The sequence below is a fragment of the Dermacentor albipictus genome, chromosome 5, assembly GCF_038994185.2.
Source record: "Dermacentor albipictus isolate Rhodes 1998 colony chromosome 5, USDA_Dalb.pri_finalv2, whole genome shotgun sequence".
Classification (NCBI taxonomy): domain Eukaryota; kingdom Metazoa; phylum Arthropoda; class Arachnida; order Ixodida; family Ixodidae; genus Dermacentor; species Dermacentor albipictus.
Window position 1 is genome coordinate 138,007,537 of NC_091825.1, and position 23,262 is coordinate 138,030,798.

Consider the following 23,262-nt stretch of genomic DNA (forward strand, 5'->3'; position numbering starts at 1 on the left):
ATTCTTCATGGTCTCTTATTTAAAAAGTGTTTGGTCATGTAATGACAAAAATCGCGTACGCGTGCGTTGCCTGTGTGGCACAAGTTCAAAGTTGAAAGTATTTGATGGATATAAATAATTTAGACCTTATAGAGGCCTATTGAAACGTGTGATCGCCCGCCGTGGTTACTATATTGCAATAAATGCGTCTAGACAGACATCGGGATTAAATGGTTTGCATCGACGTCATCGTCGCCATATTTGGATGCTGTATACTCGTATACACGTCGAGAACTACCCGCCGTGGTTGATCAGTGGCTATGGTGTTAGGCTACTGAGCACGAGGTCGCGGGATCGAATCCCGGCCACGGCGGCCGCATTTCGATGGGGGCGAAAGGCGAAAACACCCGTGTATTTAGATTTAGGAGCACGTTAAAGAACCCCAGGTGGTCAAAATTTCCGGAGTCCCCCACTACGGCGTGCCTCATAATCAGAAAGTGGTTTTGGCACGTAAAACCCCATATATTATTATTTACGTCGAGAACTTTCGTAAACATGATATGTGCATGACAACGTGACAGAATCGTCTTGCGCCGAGCGATAAATCGACAACAGTGATAATCCGGTATAAAACGGTCACTGTCGAAAAGCACAACAACTTGCGCGTGATAATACATGGTGCGATGACGTCATCATCGCCGCCACGTTCGGGTGAGAAGCTGTGCCCGTGACGACGCGTGAAAACTATTTGAGACATTCCATGTGAATATCGTGCTTTTTCGCGATTCGTCAGTGGTCATAGCGGCGCTCCGTCCACGTTATGAACGGGATGAGCCCGTCGTGAACGGTGGATGATGAGCGTGGCACAGAATCGAGCGGAAGGAGTCACTAAATACGTTACGTTGTCCCTGTTTTGGTAGATAGTTGTTTATTCTTATTGACATCTTTCCACATAATGCGGCGATTCGGTCTACGCCCTCTTTGTGTGTCTTTCTACAGCGAAGCTGTATATGGCTACCCTCCGGCGGTGGCCGATGTCCCTCCGTCTACGCGTAGCGTCGACACGAAAAGATTTCGTCTCCAGTTTCTCGCGAATGCTCTGTAGCTCTCAATCTAATGTAGGCATCTTGGAAAAAAAAATATCTGAAATTGGCCGCTAAGACGACTCTATCATTACGCCGAGTTTCATTTAACTGTCATAAATAGTTCACAGTGAAGTTGTAAACATCACAGAATTCCCGTCGGCTGTCAATACATGACCGTCTACTGAGGGAGTATGGTTACAGGAAACGGCTGTAACGCTGGTTTTATCAAAAATATCCCGAAACAAATTAAATGACAATTAGACGCTAAGACGCCTCTAACATTGCGCCAAGTTTCACCTACTTTTCGTAATTACGTAGTTCACAGTAATGTTGTAAATATTGTGGAATTCCTGTCTGCTGTCAATACATGGGCTCTATACGGGAGGGAAACGCACAGCCCCATGTTTGTCCTCTGGAATAAAGCTCTAGTGCTTCCAACCTTCATTAAGCCAATTAACTAGGAACTGTGCTGAATCGCAAATTACAAACAAACGTCTTTTGTTTCGTGCACTCCTTTAGAGTGGGCTCCGGTGAATGCATATTGTCACTCGCGTCGAGGCCCGGTTTAACGGCCACCTGCGTCCTATATACACACTGTTACCACCAGTGGGCGTCGTATGTTGTGGTTACGTCATAGTCGCCTATATGCGACCTTACCGGCAGTTTCCACGGAGCTCTGGTATGGGCCGGACGGGTGTTGAGCGTAGTATCCGTACAGACATAGACGCGCCGATTCAGGTAAACCACACCACAGCTTCGCTGCTCGTCTTTCTTCACAGAGTGTGAGGGCTGATGATTTTTTCTATATTGTACATTTTTAAATATATGTTCTACCCGCCGAGTCTCTGTGAATCAGCGATGGCTTTGTGCTACTGCTCACAGCAGCAATATTGAAACCGAGAGATGGGGCACTGTTAGAAACTGCTGGCAGCGATAGTACATATAGGTCAGGAAAGAGACACAGCGAAGAGGGGGTGATGACAGGGACAAGAAATTTATTGAGAAAAACGTGCATCCCGTGAAACATGGCATTGCCCTGCTGACATGCATGGGAAGTCGTTCTATACTTAACTGCAGCGTCGGCCGGTAGCGTAGCGAGTACCCGTCTAACTGCCATAGCAAGACCTATGGCTAGTGGTGACACTTGAATCCGTAGTGAATACGAGATGGAGAGCCAGCGTGCGCTGGTGCATATTACGCCGCGGACGTACTTCAGGCCACACAGTGAAGCAGAACTTTGTTTCTGATGCTGAGCGAATCGAAGTTCTTTTCTTTTGCACCATACAAAAAGCAACCAGAAGAACAACAATGCAACAACAAATCCTCACGCTCTTGGAAGTGAGAAAAATAAATAAAGAAGTGCACAGAAATGTCCGTCGCCTTCTTGCTTGGAAAGGTCCACTGTTTTCGGACAACTTTAGGCGTCGACGCATGTTCACGTGTACACTGCCGCTGTGAGAGTGAAATTAAAGTTCGCGTCCTTGGAGCCGAAGTAGTCGACGAGAAAATCCCTCCCCTTCGCGTACAGGGGTACATCCAGTGGTAGCTCGTACCAGCAGTAACTGTAAAGAAAGGAAGCGGCTTAATTAAAGGGACAGTATACAGTTCAGAATATGTATTTGGATTAATCTGCGAATACAAGTACCTGGGAACCACAATAACCAACAAACTCAGCCGTAGTACTCACATTTCTAACATATGTAACTCTTCGTTCAGGAAACTTTGCTTTATCAGACATAAGTTAAATCATACACCTCCTAGTACTAGGTTAACGGCTTATACATAACTGATTCGACCTAAACTCTAATACGCAAGCATTGTCTTGTCTGGGATTCCTACACAAAAACTAACATTGATACTTTTGAAATGATGCAGCGTAAAGCTGTCAGATTCATCTATTCTAAATACCGTACAAGTAACTCTCCCTCTAGTCTAATGACATGAGAGACAACATTCATACTCTTCAATTACGAAGAAAAAATACAAAGACTAAAATTTCTGTTTGCGCTCAAAAATAATCTGTCTATAAACCCAGACCCTTATTTGAAACCAATTACAGCACGTAGAACACGGCATCGTCACGCTGACTCTTTAACCCCCTATCACACTCGAACTAATCTTTTCAAATATTCGTTCTTTCCACGCACAATAACAGATTGGAACACTAAAGTACCGTTTTCAGTTGTCTAATGCAGATTATTTTAGAACATACAATTTTTGACATCACTGACATTAATGTACTGTGAATTTATACCTACACTTATTAGTTTCCTTGTGTTCGATTATCCTGTGTCTCGTCAGCTGCAGTAACGGCTTTGTAAAATGTTTTTTTTTTCGTATGCGTGTGTGCGACACACTTAACAATTTTGTGGTGTGTCAAGTGCGTAAACATAATTATATATGATTGTGTTGATTGCTACGCTTCATGGTCCTTGCACTGGATGTTGCTATTTGCCAATATTTGTGCGGTTCGTGCCTTTTTCGTTTTCATTTTTCTGCTCTGACATATATTACTGGTTTTTCTTGCTACGTATGGGATCTTGGTATGTGCTAATATTTGTACGCGTTGCTTTGATATACTTTTTGTGCACTTTTACCCCTCCTGCTTGGGCCCTCTTTCGAGCCTGCAGTATTCTGTAAATAAATCAATAAATAAATAAATCTAGAGGAACGAGAAAATCGTGTGTATATATATATATATATATATATATATATATATATATATATATATATATATATATATATATATATATATATATATGCTCTGAAAGTAGTGCATAACTGGCATGTGGCGTCGTTTGCCGGTGAAACAGCGCAAACAAATGACCGTGTACCGTCACGTGACCTAATTAAGGACCCGCACAATAAGAGTAATTTTGCTTACATACATTGCTTAAAATTGTATTTTATGCGCTTGTTCTCACTTTCCTTAGCGTGAGAAAGTATTTTCTCTTTTTATTTCCAGTACCTATACATGGTAATACATAGGCATCGGGAACCCATCGGACTTTTCCAAATCTCGCCAATATGGCTGGAGGCTGAGAAAAGTTATACTCTATTAGAAGATGCAAAAAAAAAAGACAGCCGATGTATTTCGAAGGCTTGCAGTATTTTGTTACAACACATGAGTTTGTTTAGTTCTGATAGCAGTGTTTGCGGGAACATAAATAATTGCTCCGCTTTGCTTTAACGTTCTTGGAAAAGATAGATCTTTATTAAAGAATGTTTTGCTGCACTCTATCTTCATGCTACCCTGAAGGGGATGAAATTGTCGGAGGAGTTGGGGAGAGAATTAAAAGCAAAAAAAAAGACCCTGGGATCTTTTTTGGGAGTATGAGTATCCTAAATGACGGAGGCATGCACGTACATCATCATCATCATCAGCCTATTTTATGTCCACTGCAGGACGAAGGCCTCTCCCTGCGATCTCCAATCACCCCTGTTCATATTAGCGTTAAACTGAGTTTCGCTGTTACACTCAGCTCACCTCTCCCCTTTGTAGAGGTCGCGGTTTCTGAGCTCGAAGTGCAGGTCACAAGTGCCGACGCTGTGGGTGGAGTTGTCTGCGGAGAAGTCGGCGAACGTGACGCTTACTTGCTCTCCCTTCGGCGCCTGTTGACAGGTTGCATGCGTGTACAAAACCATACAGACTTCGTTAATTCGGAACTCCTGCGCAGTCCGATCGTCTCGCATGTCATTCTTGTAGTTCTCACGGAAATGACTCGAGCAGAAACAGAGCAAGCGAACAGGGCGCTTAAGAAAGGGAGAGACAGTGACGCTGCAGTGTCGCCGTTGTCTGTCCGTCTTTAACGTGCTGAGCGCCGGACGCTGGCGTAAAACTAAGTTTTTTTTTTTCTCTCTCTCTCTCTCTTTAACGTGCTGATCTTTTGCGCTGTTTCTGCCCAACTTATGAACCGACCAGCCCAAATGCGTTAGCTTCTGCATCTCGCGGAAAGGACGCGCTCCAGATAAGGAGTCATTATCGTTTCTGTAAGAATGACTGGAAATATTGGGCTGCATGCATACAACACTTTTTGCGCATTGAAAGTGGTATCCCAGAAAATCAGGCTCTAAAGACGATATCGAATAAAAGGACCTACGTAATACTGAATATCGCATTTTTCCTCCACCATAGCCTTGCTTGACCTTTCGTTGATCCACTTTGCGTTGCCAGAACAAATGCGGAAAACTGAACGCCTAGAGACAGCACTGGAAGAGGTTCTATCACAAAACCTTCCCGGTGTGCTTAGGTTATCGTTTTTGTATACTGAATAGCCCGAGAACACTGCGCTTGGTCCCTCGAACACGCAAAACCTGCCACAAATTTCTGATGACGATAATCAAGAGGGGAGGAGCATGTGCTCTAATAATTACATTTAAACAACCACAACCTACCACACGAGCTCTCTGCACATATACCACACACAGTCGAACGCGTCTACAACGAAATTACATGTATAAGGAAGGAATTATTCTGTCCTGGCTCTACTGTGAGTGGTGCGGTTCGCGACCTTTACAACGAAGGAGCGGTTACAACGAATTATTTCGGAGGCCCCAAGAACATCATTATAAAGAACACATTACCAGGTGCATCACACGCGCAAGCAAAAGAAGTCGTATAAAATGTGTGGGATGGCTGCGTTATGACTGTTTAAATACCGTGTGTAGTGCCGGCTGGTGCCGTCATATTTAGTATATAACTGTTCTATGAGACAAAGGAGTAGCCGGTGCCGCCTAAAGGCACCAACACCTCCTAAATACCACGTATTAACAAAAAATAAGAATAGCCGTCATGCTCGCAGGCTTATCCGACCAGAGTACCTTCTAGGTAGTGCTGTATGTCCGGAATCTGGTGGTCTTGACGTTATGCTAGTGGCCCGGTATTTTCACATAAAAGCGCGAGTTAACTAAAGCGGAAACTCTCTTTAGGCGCTGGTATTCGCTTACTACCGCGTCATGTTGGCTTCCAATCCACTAGATTGACGTCCTGGAATCGGGCTTTGCGCTATCTAGTACAAGCTATAGTCGAACACGCTTGCAATTACGAGAAGTCTGGAACAGCAGGGAAACGTCTTCGTTGACTAGTGGCGATTATTCCCAAGACTTCGCAAAACAAATAAATGCAAAGTGAATATCAATAGTAACTTTCGAGTGCAGGGAAGATAAAAAAAACACGGTCATTGGTTACCCTGATCCACCACGTGCAATGGTAACTCGAAGGCCGCGAAACGAAGTGAATGGTCTTGTTCTCTTGGAGCACTTCTCCGCAGATGCCTGGAAAGAAGAGGGCATCTGTGAATTCATGCCATACAGTTATGATGGCCGCCGTGGTTGCTCAGTGGCTATGGTGTTGGGCTGCTGAGCACGAGGTCACGGGATGGAATCCCGGCCACGGCGGCCGCATTTCGATGGGGGCGAAATGCGAAAACACCCGTGTGCTTAGATTTAGGTGCATGTTAAAGAACCCCAGGTGGTCGAAATTTCCGGAGTCCTCCACTACGGCGTGCCTCATAGTCAGAAAGTGGTTTTGGCACGTAAAACCCCATAATTTAATTAATTTTAATTTTTAAAAATCTCAGACAAAGCGTCGGTCCAGCTGAATTCTTATGCTTTCGTTGGAGCAGAGCTCCTCCGCAGTAACATCGATCCAAGCGCACTCATGAATTTCTCGCGTCCTTCAATTCAGCCAACTTCTGTATCTTCTTCTCATACTCACGGTCACCACTGATTGGATTGGATTGCCATCTTCGATGGCGCATACCCACTGCGGCCACTGATTGGCCAAGATTTGGATGGTATTAGGAAGATTTTGGTGGTACAAAAACTGGTTAAAGTGTCATGTAAAAATGGATAAAAATAATGTTTGGAGAAATTAAGGAAAATGTCTGGAAACAACTATGAATTTCTCCACAGTTGAGCAGATATCCCTGTGGTAGTTGCCAAGAGAGGAGGCTCCTAGAGACAGGATATTTGAGTACTGTGCTGGAGTCGGAGATCAAAGACTAATGAACTGACCGGCCTTGGCAGTGGTCGTCCTGTGCTCGCAGTGATCGCCGACTGCACCGGGCGGGCACACGCAGCTGCACTTCGGTCCCACGTAGCCGCCGTGCTGGCATCGGCTGCTGTTTGCGTTCGGGCATCTCTCTGCGCGTACATGTAAATATGCGTGACAGAGCGATCGCGACCTTGTATGCATGGGTATTGATGGATGTTTCAATTTGTCAGCGGTCCCTAAACACAGATATCTACCCATGGTTACAATATTTCTTTCTTTCGCTTCTACCATTCCCTTCCCAACGACTAGGATGTATCGTCTATATTTATCCTCTCTGCCTTCATTCAATGAAATTATCTTTTCTGTCCCCCTCTCTAGAACCGTTTATTGATGGTTTTCGGTGTATGGCTTGTAACGTCTCAAAGCAACATGGGGACTGTTGGACACCACCATGATGCAGTAGGGAAGGGGTGAGGCGGCTCCGAATTATTCCTGACCATCGACGGGCATTGAGCCCTTAGCAGCCAGAACCTACAGAAGTAGAACACGAAACCTAATTTGCCTCCGCAGTGGGTAGAACGATTTATTAGAAGTAAAGCCGAGAATTCGCCAATGCAGAATGTATATTACGAACAGCGCGTTCACGTGCTTTTTGAACGATGTACGAAGACATACACATACGAAGATGAGAGGATCACACTTCGAAAAGCTTTAGGGCACTTGGATGGCAGAAGATGAAATCGGCCTTTCGCAGAAAAGGAAATTTTGGAACCGTGGCCCCCTGCGTCTGCGATGTATAAAGCCATGAAACGAAAGTTCTCGGAGAGCACCAGCCTCCATGACCCTTTGTCGTTAACGATGAACGCTTGACTGCAAGTGCACAGTGTAAAGAGTGAACTTCTCTCTTCCTTCACATCTTTAGATCCCATTTCTCCTTCCCCAGTGCAGGGTAGCCTACAGGGTTCACCCTAGTTAACCTCGATGCCTTTCCCTTCTGACTTCTCTCTTCGGTCTCTCCTCGTTATTTCTAACCCTCGTGTATACTTAGATTTAGGTGCGCGGCAAGAACACCAGATGGTAAAAATTAACCTGGAGTCCCCAACTAAGACTTGCCTCATAAGAAGATCGTGGTTTTGGCACGTAAGACCCCGTAATTTGTTTTTGCTTATTCCTAGGTTCAGCATTCTTAGTTACTGCTCAAAATCATGGCTGCGCACTGCACCATTTCGAAACGCGAGCGCCCATCTTAGTTTCCTCATTGCAGTCGTTAACAAGTGCTGCATAGTATGAAGAATTGGCGTTGATGTAATGAAGATCTGTTTGTGGACGGCAAGCTATATTTTGCTTGTTCTTTAAAGCCACTGAGAAGACGCCTGCGTCCATGCATAAGCGTTTTCTCTGTAGGAAAAGAGGGTCGTAACAAGCCAATAGAAGTATATATACCTATAGGTTTATTGCATTGTGTTACGTAGTCATGTAACGCGTGCACTTGAGACGTACCGTTGCATTTGTAGAGTTGATTGACCTTCTTGTATTCAAGAAAAGAGGCGTGTTCTGTCGACGTCGTTCGGTATAGGTAGAACGGGTCCGCCGGATACACCACCCTTCGGTCTTGTAACATGAAGTCCACGTCGCCCTCTACGCTCTGCGTTATGGTTTCGAGAAAGAATCTTAACCTCAGCGAACGCCGTGCGACTAAGTGCACACTGGACAAGGCAACCAGAAAACGCGTTCTAGCAATCAGGCTAACAAGGGTAGAGGCCCGGAAAGGTACAGACGAGTTCGGTCAAAGAGCACGCACCTCGCTCTCGTCGGCCATGACGGAGCTCCAGTCGAACTCAAACTCGGACTCCACGGCCGATATCTTGGTACGCGATCCGTAGGCGGGACTCTCGTGGTCGAAGTTGTACCGGTACCGGTTCGGTACTGAGTCCCAGGCCACGTAGTAGAAAGTGTCACGGCTACTGTCGGCATGCGTGTGCCGCAAGCCGATGGCGTGACCGAGGAGGTGAGCGTAGTGCTGTGCCGGAATGAATGAATGAATGAATGAATGAATGAATGAATGAATGAATGAATGAATGAATGAATGAATGAATGAATGATCTGCGTGACAGTGAGGTTTGTCTTGCAACCTGTCGCTCTAGATGGACTTAAAAATTGTCTTTATTGCGCTTTCAAGCAGAATAGTAACGACATGTGAAGCTGTGGTGGCTTCTATGGACGATTTATTGAAACTTGACATTAATTACGTAAGTATGCTCCCTATAATATATTTCGTTAGATAAAAGGGGATAAAGGTTAGATAAAAGGCGCCTTATTGACGTTGATAGAACATTTTTTTCTCTGACAAATAGAGAAGGATGCCTTGGCCATATTCTCTTCACTGACGGGGACTCGGTTCCTTGACAGTGCGTGCAAAACCTAACGTCGAACTCACCGTGTCGGGAAAAAATATGCTCGGTATTCCAAGCTTCTGTGTCCCTCCTTGCTTTCCCAGATAGGAATAAGCCCTTCAAGAAAAAAAAAAATGGATCGGACTGTTACTGTGTTCTCCTTTAGAATCTTGCAGCTGCTGAGATACTATGAGAAAGTGAGACAACGCCCAATGCGAGCGCCGGCACTCGTGAATTCAGTACGAGAGCTATAGTTGCTCTGAAGTATTCAACAAAGGCACGTCCTGTTTACCACGTCCTGTTAACATGTCCCGCTTTCTCAGCCGCGTCAACCTTGGTTCCGCACGTACCATTTGTTCACTAAATAAATATTTCGCCTTGTTTTCATTCCTGCTGCGTGATATATGATGGTGTAAAAGACGCGAAACCATATGAAGAAACCACCGGAAAGAGATAAGCGGTAACTCGCTACAAAGTTAGCTGCAGACCTTAGTTGTGAGTCACGCTTTTTCCTATCTGGTCGTTTCTTCACACGATAAGTACGAAGCAACCAAATTCGAGCAACAAGTAGTGATGCATGGTTTACCCTTGGTGATCGTGACTGAGTTAGTAGCCGTTTTTTGTACACTAACGAGCATCTTTCTTCCCTGGCCTAACGAGAGCAGAAATGTTCTTTTTTTTTTTCAACCCTCATAAGCGTCCGCTGACGTTGATGCCTAATATACTGCAGGGTGATCCAGCATGTGGCTGCAATCAGTCATATGCATTTTGCTTCGCACCGGCAGGAAACTGTTTGGAATTCTTGACATAGGCATTTTCACAAGGGGAATGCCAATTTTGTGCGACGTCCTTTAATATTCAGAATTCCGGAGTGGTACTAAAGTTTGTATAATGACAGCTTATTGAATAATCGAAGGTTTTTTTTGCAGCCGTCGGCTCCAATTTCGACGCTTAAGGCACAGGATAACGAACGACTGACTGACTGACTGTGTTTTCGTAATATGTATATTGCCATTTCGAACTCAGTCAAGAAACATAACTTTCTTTTTTCACCAATAAGACAGGACCGCTTTCCTATAGTGTGCTCTTTGTTGTCCAACAAGCCCTTGTTGTCCAACAAGCCTTTGTGTAGTCAACGCTGGGGAGTTACTTTCACTATAATTGAATTTCGCCCCGACTTTACTGATGGCTCCTCTTAATCATGTTGCGCATGATTCAACAACATATATCACGCATCGTACAGCGATGTCTTGCCTTTTCTTGGAAGCTCGGGACCTTTCAGTTTGTGCGGAAGCGCGTGGTTTGTCATTTGTCTTCCCAGCCTCTGACAGCCCGTGTTATTAAAAGTCGTTCAGGCAGAAAGCCCGCCATTCTTCTGTTTTCTACTTAGTGTTGCAAGTTGTCGCTAGTGTTGCGCAAGCTGTTGCCGAAATGACTCACCAGCGAGACTGCACGAAGCGAACGTGGTCTATGTTGCCAGCCTCCTGCGTTATCTCAATGAAGCGGACGCAGGTTTCTTGTTCCCACTGCCGCATTGCGTCGCGAATTTCTCGCGCAAAGCCACGAACTGAAGACAAAACAAGATAACGAGAGATGAAGAATTGCCGAAGCTCCGTAGACAAGTGCTGCTGATTTGAAACACGCGCGCGCGCTCTCTCTCTCTTTCTCTCTCTCTCACACACACACACACACACACACACACACACACACACACACACACACACACACACACACACACACACGCACGCACGCACGCACGCACGCACGCACGCACGCACACACACACACACACACACACACACACACACACACACACACACACACACACACACACACACACACACACACACACACACACACACACACACACACGCACGCACGCACGCACGCACGCACACGCGCGCTCTAAATGCTCTTTTTTGTTTTAGATTTGGCTAGACGACTTCAACTCATGTTGTCTCCTGGCATCACGCACAACGAAATGGGCAAGTGATATGGACACATTTAGAGGCACATCATGCAATGTTCGTTTAAGAGTTAAGAGTGCTGGACAAAGGAGAGGACCTGAACGCCACTTGTATACCCACTTCGTCGTCACATGACGCTATGTACATACAATCTGGAGCAAGTAGACAAAAATGCAAGATTCTCTTGTCCGTGTTATAAGGCACGCAGCTTATAACACGGCATATAACACGGCTTATAACATAGGCATGCGCACACCAGTCGCAAAAACATCTGCAAATGCGCATGCCTATGCTGAAAAAGGTATAAATGTCCGGTGAATTTCAAATAAACTTCCAGTTGGCAGTCAGCGCTTGTCTGTGGTATTTGTTTCCTTGTGTCCTCGTCTTTTTCGCGCTGTTTAACCTCAGTTCTAAGTATGAACTAACTAGTCCTCATCAAGATCTTATTATATATTTTGGTCTAACCTCGCTGCGTTTCTTCCTCTTTTGCTTTCCCTCTTTTCAACGCCAGTGAACCATTACACCTCTGCAATAAACGGATTGATTTGTTCGGTGTAATCAAATTACTTCTATTCGTTGGCTGTATTCGCGTCGTACTTCGCGCGCGATTGCTGTCCATAAGGACGCGCGCGGTATATAGCGAAGACGCCCCGAATTACGAAGAACAGTTTCCGAAAATCGCAACCACCATGCACGTGGCCCGTGGGCACTTTTTTTTTATACCTATGATATAAGGAGAGGTTTACGCACAATTTAAAAGGCCGGCTACTCCTTAGCTCTTGACTGGGTCTAGCTTGCAACATACAGGGTACAAGACTACATATCAAATAACCTTTTCATACAAGCACCAGCACTTGTCAAGCAACGTTGGCACAGTAATACTAAGACGTAAGAAACACATGGTACGTACAATTTACAAGTTAAATGACTCCACTGTTCTGTAGAAAAAAAGTCTCAAAAATACAAATGATACTGTCGCCTAATAACATAGTCTCTAGTCAGCGGATGCCCTTCGTACCTTTTCTTCCGATCACGAATGGCACCGTTGCGTTGGGCCACGCATAGAACGTCTCGTCTTTGGTGGTGTCCACCCCGTAGATGTGCTCCAACTGCGCCCTGGTAATGCGAATGTCCCGCTGGTACATGTAGTCGCCATTCCACAGTTTCCTCGCGCTTCTGATTGCTTCAAGAAACTGCGAACAGATCAAGAAGGAATATATGCACGAAGGTAGTAAAAGCTCTGGAAAGATAGAGAGAAGGGAGCTAAAGGAGAGAAAGAAAGGAACATTTAAGGCTCGTTCTAAAACTTCATAACGGCACTACAGAGCAAATATACACTTTTAAGGACAATAAATGAAATAAAAGGGAGCATAGGAAAACGTTAATTAAAGAGAGAAAGGCTTGCTGCACACTGATGCGCTATATTTAATGTGTACGCCATGCAGTGAGCACTAATTGAAATTGGCGCACCTGCGGTGACCGCATGCAGAAAGAAGTACGGAGAATAGTGCCCCGATCGCATCCCTGGCGCTGCGCAGCTCTCACGAGTGAGTGGAACTTTGGCTCTCTTTCCCGGCCGAGTTGCGAAATGTTAACGGTGCCGTAGGCACCGTACCAAGTATCTAGGCATCAATTCCCTTGCAGAAATAATGCAGGATATTCTCTTACATCTCAGCAGGACGTGCATCTATAGCAACAAAAAGTAAACATATATATATATATATATATATATATATATATATATATATATATATATATATATATATATATATATATATATATATATATATATATATATATATATATATATATATATATATATATATATATATATATATACATACACACACACACACTTCTTGCCACACAACAGCGCAAAACGTTCGTTTTATTCTTGAATTATCTAATAAATACATAAATAAATAAGCGGAATGGCCTCGGGCAGCGACAGTCGTACCTTTGACAAAGGCTGTAGAGCATATTCATGGCCCAGGAATGCGCGGCTGTGTGGCAGATTGCGATCGAGCTGAGGACACCTGCAAGCTGTGTGTGGAAAGCAATCGCGGTGTGCATTCGACCGCGTTTGTCTGCAAGCTTGACCATTTCGCTGAGGCAGAGTGCAGTTACCAAGTTACACTGCTCACAGACATATATACGGGGCTCCTACGCTGCAGGAAAGCGGACTCAAAAGTCGGCGCTGCGTTCACGTTACCAAATGCAAATGAAGTGCGCGAGCTGCACGCTATCTTCTCTCTTCTGACTCCGTAACGTTATTTTTCCTAATGGATGTGCGGAGTACAATATGCCAAGTCATGACTCCATCGATACGCGTTTGTGTGTCTTTTTTTTTGCGTGAACTGTGCTGTCGCGAACAGCCGCATGCGGTCACAGCTCACGCACCTGCACACGGCCCCACGCTTTTCATATTTCTTGTGGCTGCATTTTGCATTGCGTTGTGTAGTGAAAGCTCAACTACCCTATGAGGCTGGGGGGGGGGGGGGGCGACATGCTCGATATTATTCAAGATCCCACATCATCTTCAGTTTGAAATGGTGGCACATGGTGCAACCTCCATTTCAAACCTGGTTTAGGCTTTACTATGTGCCACATTTTGTCATTAAGCAGAGCAAACGTTGAAGTTATGTTGTGCACAATACAAAGGGTGTCTCGTTTAAAAGTCGGTGGTCACCTTTGTAGGTAGCAGCCAAGGTAAGCCGTGCGTTACAAACCAGCATGCAGTGCAAATGGCGTTGTACAAAGTCAGAGATGACGTACTTTTGGCATACATGTATCCTCACCTTTTCCTTGTCGCTCCGTTTGTCTATTCTGAAGATCGTTATTTCGGGCACATTGTTAGCTGCGGTGCTGTTTGCTTCGTGTTTGGCACTGTCAGGGAATTCTGTGACCTGTAAAAGATTGAGACTACTGTAATATTGGTACTAATACGTTGAACGACCTTTATTTTGCAGCAGTTCGACAGCTTTGCTTGTACTACGGCTACATATGGCAAGCAGGTAGGTGGTCAGCGTTTTGACAATTGGCTGTGCCGTCTTGAACACGCGTGTACCAGCTGGTGCAATGAAACCACGTTTGCGCGTGGCACGATGAGGGGAGGCCATTCTAATCCTGTTTCTGTTCATATGAGATAAATGCTTCGTAAACTTTGTTCGCTCTTATTTCTTTGTTTTTTTCTGAGAGCTTAAGATCTGAACACAGGTACGATAGCGAAGAGTAGTGCTAAATGCTGGGAGAGATGGTATTCCATACTCACGAAGAATGGCGCGGTAAACGAGGGACGAGAAAATAACTCGACGCGTGTTGTGTTGTGTTTCTATATCGTGGTACTCGTGTTCTTTTTGTCTTCGTCCCCTGTTTATCCGGCTATTCTTGGTCAGTATCGAACAGTAGTAGACGGTATACATTCGGATCCAACGCCTGCTTAAATGAAAAAAAAATAAATAAAAATAAGCACTGACATTTTAGAGTTCTCACTACTTACGTTATTTCTTTTCTTATTAAAGTGTGTGCATTCACAGGTCTCACAACAATGGCTTATTTTGTGTGCGCATAATTTTTTGTTTCTTTTTGAATGCTTCACTTTTTGCTATTTGTTTACCCAAGCAAGCATGAGTAGCTGTGACCGTTCTATATTGTTAACTCTCCTTTTTACATTCATTTCACTAATAATAATAATAATAATAATAATAATAATAATAATAATAATAATAATAATAATAATAATAATAATAATAATAATAATAATAATAATAATAATAATAAAAAACAAGCCTTGACTGCATATTTTCGTATAGTTTCCTACACAAATGAGCAACTCTGGCGCTAGTATCTAAGGCAACTTCAAGTATATAGCAATCCATGGGTTTGCCTGAAATTGGTTCCGCTGGCTTCAAGCTGCGTTGTGACTTTGCAAATTGATCATATTCAACAAGATATTGCAGCGTAACTGCAAAGATTCACAACGAATATACATGTGCACGAGACTTGTTGCCCTCATGCGTTTAGGAAAATAGCATTTATCGCAACCTAGAAGAATTTGTAGCTCGGCTAATTGGTAATCCACCTTGGTAACAGCTTAAGACCGCAAGAACACACACTCGCGTATACACTGGAGTAGCACGTCCGGCACCAACTCAGGCTAGCATCTCTATAGCGTGTAATTAAAGTTTCTATCTATGCACTCACATACACGCACGCACTCACATGTGTGTAAGTGGGTTCCTGTATGCGAATGCATTTTCTTGCGCTCTTAAGCTGTCATCAAGAAAGCTTTATTGGAAATCTCGAACGATCAATCGTAATGTATAAAGCCATATGAATATGCGAAGAGAGAAGCACAGACGACCTTAGGCCCAGTTCTTGTATACTACCCACCATTTTTCATGGTAGCTGAACAATCGCAGTGCCCGAGTTCCCTCTAGTAATTTTTTGTATAGGAAACTCTGTGGGTATCTGGCTTTTAGGTTGAAGGAAGTTCTTGACTTTGAGGTGATCGTTCTTATAGAACTGACGTCCCGCTTCAGCTTACGCCGGCGTCCACGGAGTTTGCAGGCGTGCTTGACAGAACACTCAAGATAACGATACAGCATGCGGACGGCGAGATATCACTATAAGATGCCATGGGACTGTAAATAATACACGCCGTCTCTTACAGCTGCCTCGATATGCGTAGTCGTACGATCCCTCCACCACGTACGGTATATGTCAGGCATGACGGGACCAGGGTTGAAAAATCATGTGCTGCCACATGTGCTGGCGCATTTGATCACGAGTCTATCGAGTCGAATCGATTCTCGTGGATGAAAAGAGCACGCCAGCTAAAAAAAATAAATCCCTGGTGCCGGCGCTAGTTTCAAGATGAGCTGGCTTTCCCTGCTAATTATAAGCGGGAATACTATGCTCAACACTGGGATATTCCACCGTGTTTGTGTTTTGAGCAAATCAGAGACGGCCGTAGCAAACCTGTGAGCCAATCCCAATCGAGAAGATGGCGAATGGGGCAATACGTCGGAATTTCGCAATGTCCAGAAGAGCAAACCGGTGACACCTTTAATGTGCGAACTGTGAATGGATTCTTCAGATGAAGCTCGTGTTTAGAAGAAAAAATATTATTCTACTGACACTATATGCCATGCATATAGTACATGGCCAGGAAGATGCGCCATTTTATGTACTAAGCTTCACAAGAACCGTATAACAGCAGCCCACAAGTTTCACTTGTACACAGACAGCACGAAGCGATGATATGCATTCAACATAGTGTATGCCAATATCCAACAAAGGTTATGTCAGTTGGATGCACGCTCGAACAACGGAAAAGTGAAAGACCGGCAAGTGTACATATTAGAGGGCTAAATTCCGTACGAAGCAGTCGGCGAACCGATCAACGAGCAACAAGGTCAATATATATAGCTGGCTCAAAAATGAAACACGGTTAAGACTACATACGGCAAATAGAAGTTTTTTTTTCTGAACTGTTGATACAGTTAGCAGTTTGCCTCAGGCTTTGTTACAAACTGCATGGCTGTTGTATATAATTACATTCTTCACATTTTGATGCTCCGTAATTAAGTTACGCGTTATCTTGTATAGATCTGTGACCTACTGAGTGCTGCAGGCCTTGCGTTTCAGTTTTGACCGATAGGATGTGCGCGTGCGGGAGACAAACACAGAGGCCTTTCACTGTTAAAACAGGTGAATGAACCTTAATGTTGCAGCCATTTCGAGATTTACTCTAAATCGCAACGCTTATACGCTCGAGTAGCTATTCTGCTGGCGTGATGCTTTTTACTCGCCGTGCTAAAGATGTTCAATGACCTGGAAAACAATATCACGAATGTCTGGAGCAGCTATAGAGCAAGCACTTATTATACGGCAACTTTACAGCCCTGCTTTCTTACGCTTATCAATATGCAATTCATTCAGTTGGTAAAGCAATAATCACTTAAAGTTCATTTATTTAGCACGTGTATTCAAGCCATATTTCGTCAGGGAGTTGACCACCTGTAATGTTTTGAGAATTAATTCCATGTCAAGTTGATTATCCTTGTTTGTGCTTATTGTTTACATGCTTATCCACATCTTGTCTCTACTTGATGCTTCGTCCTGGCAATTTTTCAAAAAAAAAATTAAAAAGAAATTAAAACAAGTTAGTTTTGTTAGATCTAAGTACTTCTCCCGTTATTACATGAGCAGAGAGTAACAACTTATATTGCTATTCACTAGTCTGGACTTTTGTTACTGCTTGCTCTTTTTCCTTACAATTACCCTATCTTTATAACTAAAGAAGGTCGATCGGCGTGCCAGTTTTTCCTAAACTCTGAGATCTCCTGGTGTAATTTTTTTCACATGTATACATAACCCTGCTATGTTTTTTTTTTTGAACTGAACTTGATTTGAATAATTGACCTGTAAACAACAGCGGAATCCGAGGAAGTTCGTACCTCTCATTTGAACCAGCCAATAACGCACTCGAAAAGGCAACACTGTAAATCTCTAACACACACACACACACAACATTAAGAACTTACGTTGTTTTCGACAGGTGCGCTTGAAGCAAGGCTGATAACCAAGACAAAAGCAAATGTGATCAGGAATGCCATCTTCTAACTGCGGGGAATACCTCGAGAGAAGAATAAAGCACGAAACAGTTCAAGCGTGCACACTTATAACCCCATCTGTTACACCTCAATTTTTCTTTAAAACAGAATACACATGTTGAACACGTAAGCGTTCTTGCCGCCGCGCACAGCACCTCCGTATTCCCCTTTTTTGGCATACATGCATTGAAACACCGAAGACAGGCTGCGAATTGCGTATCAAGAGGCGCGTTCGAACGACAAGGGGTGATAACGAAGGTTCTTTCTGTCGCAGCCACGAGGCGTGCTGTAGTCGCATGGAAACGGGTTCAACTCGCAACTGTCAAGACGCCTCGCGTTATCGGCCGTTTCGCAATGCACGGATGGACTGAGATATGGCAAAACTTGGATCGTTATCGCCAACATGGTTCTCTTTGTTGAATTACGCTATATTAAGATCATTTACGCTTTCATTGTTTCTTTTGCCAACCTATATATCATCACGCGTGAGTCATGTTAGACTTCCAATGTCGTATTAGTTTTTTTCCACTGCATTCTTTGATGACGTTACGTAATGATCCACGAATTTATCTCATACGTTTGGTGATTCTATGTTAATTTCGGCGACGTACTGGTCCCCGCTGGTGCGGGGTGACTCACTGTGGTGATTGTCTCATTATTTATCGCGGCTGGAGGGACTACCTTGAGTTCTTCGGACTGAGATGATTAAACTAACCTTGCTGTTGCTGCTTTTAGGCAGTGTAACGCAATCTCATACATATACCCGGCCAGTATACATTCCCACATCTATTAAATTGTTGGAGAAAGCTTCTGGAGCGCTACCAGCTTTTGCCCCTGCAGGCGTACTGCGTCACTTGACGCCATAGACGTAGCGACGTTGACGACACGGTTAGGATTTTTCTGAAAGCATGATTTGACAGAAGGCTTAGAATATCTCCTCAGAAGCCTTTTCCGGTGCTATTTCTGTCGAAACATTTTCCGTGCACAGCGCGCTTGACGCAACCGCCGCCTGCGGCATCCCGTCTGTAGACCACATGGACCAGCTGATACTACGAGCACTATGTGCATGCCCGCCGATTAATACCACTGGTATTTTTTCGTACAGACGCACTTTCATTGTGACGCTGGAGAAGATAACACGATCCGCCCGAGGTATCGGCGTTGGCTGTCGTTTTTCACCTTGCATTGTCATTGTCTCGTCCTAAGCGAGCCGGCGCGTTGGCTTTGCAGCCGTCGCCTCAAACCGACTGCAATGCGACGATCGCACTCTCGCCAGACAGAGAAAAGTGGTCGCAAAGAGCGGATCTTGAGCCTTCCGGTCTCTAGTCGCCTTGCGCATTTAGCAATATTTAGCCTGCCGGTTTGGCGGTGTCCAAAATTCAAGCAGTGCGAGGTCACCAGTACTGATGTGACACTCACACCGACAAGGCAAGAGAGAGAGAGAGAGAGAAAAGAAGGAAAGGCCGGGATGTCACCTTGCACGGGTGAAAGGGAATTCAAAGAAAGGCAAGGCAAGCAGGGGGAGAGACAGATAGTTGACACACACAGTAGCAGACACAAGGTTTCTCATACAAGGCAAAGCTGCAAAACTTTTAAAACGCGGTAGCGGCCACGACAGCCGAAAATTCTCAACGAATGTGACACTGCCCAGGCGGCGCGTCCGAGCAGCGATCGTCAGTGCCTCTTGCGGCACCTTCTGTCAAAACTGACACTGACGGACCACGCTACTCAGGCTGCCCACGCGGATCTGCCAACGTGGTCGCATGTTCATGCTTGTTTTGAAACGAACAAATGGCGCAAATTTTGCTGTGTTGCTTCAAACCAATCTCAGAATTAGACGGTCGGATACGCCCTGCCATTCGTCGTAAAGGGGAAAAGCTCTATGCTGTCTGACACGTTCACAGAGTGAAAGAAGTCACCGGTGTGAATGTGCTGGCGAAGTGTCACACCCAGCAAGGCAAACACAACTACATCCTATCTCTGGACGTGAGCACATCCAGCAATCATATTACGCTTTGGTCAAGCAGCTCAATTGAGTGTGCAGGCTTGGCTGAGCTTATTAAGCGCTAGGCGTAGGTGTTCTTGGCCAGCCATTTGAGCTATCGTAGACAAAACGTGTTCTTCCATGGTGCTGTTTTGACACGCTTGCAAAGCCTCATTGGCCACGGATGATAGGCACCACATCTTTTCGAATTACTAAAAGGCTTTTTTAAACAACTTGCACAAAGAGTGTCTTAGACTGTTAGACTGCTATGTTCTGCCAAGCAACCGCAGTACTTTGTTTACAACTGTCGAGGCACCTGAACGACCTTGGGACGCTCCGGCCGCCAAGGCTCGGGTGACCGTATCCGGTAACCTGAACCCAAGCAGAGCCGCACAGCGTGAAGCGCTCAGCGATTCACGCAAGCTCACCTGCAGCCACCACGCAGTACGCTTCGTACAGGAAAATGAATAGCTCTAAAAGATATGAAGAATTTACAAAAATATGTAAGTCTGCTTCCCGGCAAGACTCTTTCTCGACCAAAAACTTCCAGTCTACTGACTACAATATTTTCTAGTGCAATCCTCCAGGAAGGAAGCGCGAGCAAAAAACCACAGGCCGGCCAGGAAATCTGTGGAGTCGGAGAGCAGGCAGCCTTGCGCGGCCATTACAGTCTTTGATGCAGCAGTACCGCCGTCCCCATGCTTTTCTTCCTGGGCAGCTTTCGAAGTCTTGCACATTTGCCCTCGTAAAACAGCGGTATGAGAACGTTTACCTTCGGGACGGCGGCGCACGTGGTTCGGAAGTTTCGAATCGCACGCCGTCATAACAACAACACGTGCGCCAGCTGGATTCTACGCCGTCGACTCATATAGAATAAAGAACCAACTGTCGACTGAAATCGGATCAGTGCCAGAGTTGCGCTTTCGACGCTACAGGTGGCGTGGTCGTCGCCGAGAAACTCCACCGTAAGGAGCGTTATGACAAGGGCGCATCTTTTCGACAAATTGTGCTGTTAGATTGCACAGCGCACACTGCAAGCTTCCGAGCTGCACGCAGAAAGAAAGCTGCAGGCCTGACACCTTGGGTCTTTAAAGGACACCCAATGCGCATTGCACGAAAGCTTCTTGCGTTGCGCCAGCGGATCGTTCGTACAAATTTGAAAAGCAGCACACATGCTGGGTCTGTGTTGAATGCATACAGGTCCTCGTCAAGAGAACTTGGCGAAGTGCACCAGTGAAAGAAGCAAAAATAATATATCGAACGTAATGTGACTCAATTAAATGTAAGAAAAAGAGATAAAGACAGGGAGTTTAGCTACAGTGAAACGGGCTGGTTAACGTGTCAGGGGAAGGGATATGAAGAATTAAATTGAAGGATACCCTGAAAGGGGGGGAGGGCGATAGAGATAGATAGATAGATAGATAGATAGATAGATAGATAGATAGATAGATAGATAGATAGATAGATAGATAGATAGATAGATAGATAGATAGATAGATAGATAGATAGATAGATAGATAGATAGATAGATAGATAGATAGATAGATAGATAGATAGATAGATAGATAGATAGATAGATAGATAGATAGATAGATAGATAGATAGATAGATAGATAGATAGATAGATAGATAGATAGATAGATAGATAGATAGATAGATAGAGCATGCGCATACACAGGGAGCAGCACGCGTGAACGTTCGAAGTCTTAAGCAATTGACGCGTAAAGGCAGGACCTGATAAAATTGCCGATATTCGACAAACCCACCAAAACGCGACCTTTTTGTCACGGTGTCCACAAAACTGACAAAACGACAAAACTTAGACGGAGGGCCTCCACCAGCTCCATTATTGATTTTAAATAAAGTGTACATCCTCTCTCTCTCTCTCTCTCTCTCTCTCTCGCTCTCTCTCCAGTGAGATACTTTTCGGCCGCACGCGTATCTCACACTCCTACTCTCGCAGCTATATTTGCTCGCACGCTTCCAAATTAATCTCCGGGGCTGCTTACAACTAACTACGTCCATGTTCGTTAGTTGAGCAGCGCAGGCCACTTTTACACCTAATCACATGATGTTTCCTTTCTTCGGGCCTACGAAATTGCCGCCTCAAGCCACCCGTCTAAGATAGCACAAGCCGACGGGTCTTCTTACGCGCCGGACCTCGAGTTGACAGAAGGATAGAGGGTGAAATAACGTTTTACGCCAGATAGGCGAGCGCTGAGAGGCCAGACTCACCTTCCACGCGTTGCCGACGATACATGCCCGGCGAATCGAGTCTCCGTCAAGTGGCTTGTGTTTGTTGTGGAGGCGCTGCTGTCGCGAAAAAAAAAAAAAGAGAACGCATATCGGTGTCGGCCCAGCCACCCCACTGCTCTTGAACGGATATATGCAACGCATGGAACGCTTACTGCTTCCTTTTACTCACGAGGAAGTACGCGCTATCGCCCGGATGGCCTCTCCTATACTACAGGCGTTGCTGCGTCTCATGCCCAGGGGCGGCTCGCTTGCAAGTCGTTTACAGTTTCGGGCTGACGTCATTTCTGATCGCCTCCATCGCATGGCAGTTCAAGCGGCGCAGGGCGCAGGCGGCCAGAGCGCCGCTTAAACGCCTCGTCAGCACGCGGCGTTGTCCGGCTCAGTCGGCTGGGTTTCTCGCCAAGTCACATAAGCAAACACTGGCTTTGGTCCGCGGCTGCTATCCCTGAGCTTGGATCTCGGTTTCTGCAATAGTAACTCGGTTGGTGCGAACGAATCAGTCGGCAGATGCCACAGCGTACTTCTGTACGCTGGCGAAAGGCTGGCGTGTTGTTCAGGTATAAGGCCACAGTTGCCGACGCCTACGTACTCACCTACGGTGCAGAAACCTGGAGGCTTACGAAAAGGGTTCTACTCAAATTGAGGACGACGCAACGAGCTATGGAAAGAATGATAGATGTAACGTTAAGGGATAAGAAAAGAGCAGATTGGGTGAGGGAACAAACGCGAGTTAATGACATCTTAGTCGAAATCAAGAAAAAGAAATGGGCATGGGCAGGACATGTAATGAGGAGGGAAGATAACCGATGGTCATTAAGGGTTACGGACTGGATCCCAAGGGAAGGAAAGCGTAGCAGGGGGCGGCAGAGAGTTAGGTGGGCGGATGAGATTAAGAAGTTTGCAGGGACGGCATGGCCACAATTAGTACATGACCGGGGTTGTTGGAGAAGTATGGGAGCGGCCTCTGCCCTGCAGTGGGCGTAACC

General features: G+C 45.2%; 2 protein-coding genes across 3 annotated transcripts in view; one reads left to right on the forward strand and one right to left on the reverse strand.

Annotated features, from left to right (window-relative positions):
- Positions 1–23,262, forward strand: part of LOC135909297 (uncharacterized) — a 192,018-nt gene that overhangs the window by 695 nt on the left and 168,061 nt on the right. The window contains exon 2 of the mRNA XM_065441236.1: positions 14,389–14,433. The gene's annotated coding sequence lies outside the window, so the exon portion shown is untranslated. The remainder of the gene's footprint in view (positions 1–14,388; positions 14,434–23,262) is intronic.
- Positions 2,040–22,394, reverse strand: LOC135909294 (zinc metalloproteinase nas-25-like). 2 transcript variants are annotated; one of them, XM_065441232.2, is made up of 12 exons: positions 22,256–22,394; positions 17,968–18,059; positions 14,218–14,325; positions 12,438–12,612; positions 10,893–11,019; positions 9,497–9,569; positions 8,861–9,079; positions 8,560–8,704; positions 7,080–7,208; positions 6,253–6,338; positions 4,552–4,676; positions 2,040–2,626 (listed from the first exon to the last, which is right to left on the reverse strand). In XM_065441232.2, exons 2-12 carry the CDS (start codon positions 18,037–18,039, stop codon positions 2,500–2,502), a joined length of 1,386 nt encoding a protein of 461 aa, XP_065297304.1. In that variant the 5' UTR covers positions 18,040–18,059; positions 22,256–22,394; the 3' UTR covers positions 2,040–2,499. The 2 variants fall into 2 exon arrangements, with proteins under 2 accessions (XP_065297304.1, XP_065297305.1); XM_065441233.2 differs by having other exon boundaries at positions 17,968–18,046; positions 22,256–22,340.

Bases quoted from the DNA above. Each gene is read 5' to 3' on its own strand.
- LOC135909294 (XM_065441232.2), bottom strand. From the start codon at position 18,039: ATGGCATTCCTGATCACATTTGCTTTTGTCTTGGTTATCAGCCTTGCT. The intron at 9,570-10,892 runs GTGAGTCATTTC...TTTTTCTTGAAG, and splicing joins CGCTTCGTGCAGTCTCGCTG to GGCTTATTCCTATCTGGGAA. The intron at 7,209-8,559 runs GTACGTCTCAAG...ATGTACGCGCAG, and splicing joins TCAACTCTACAAATGCAACG to AGAGATGCCCGAACGCAAAC.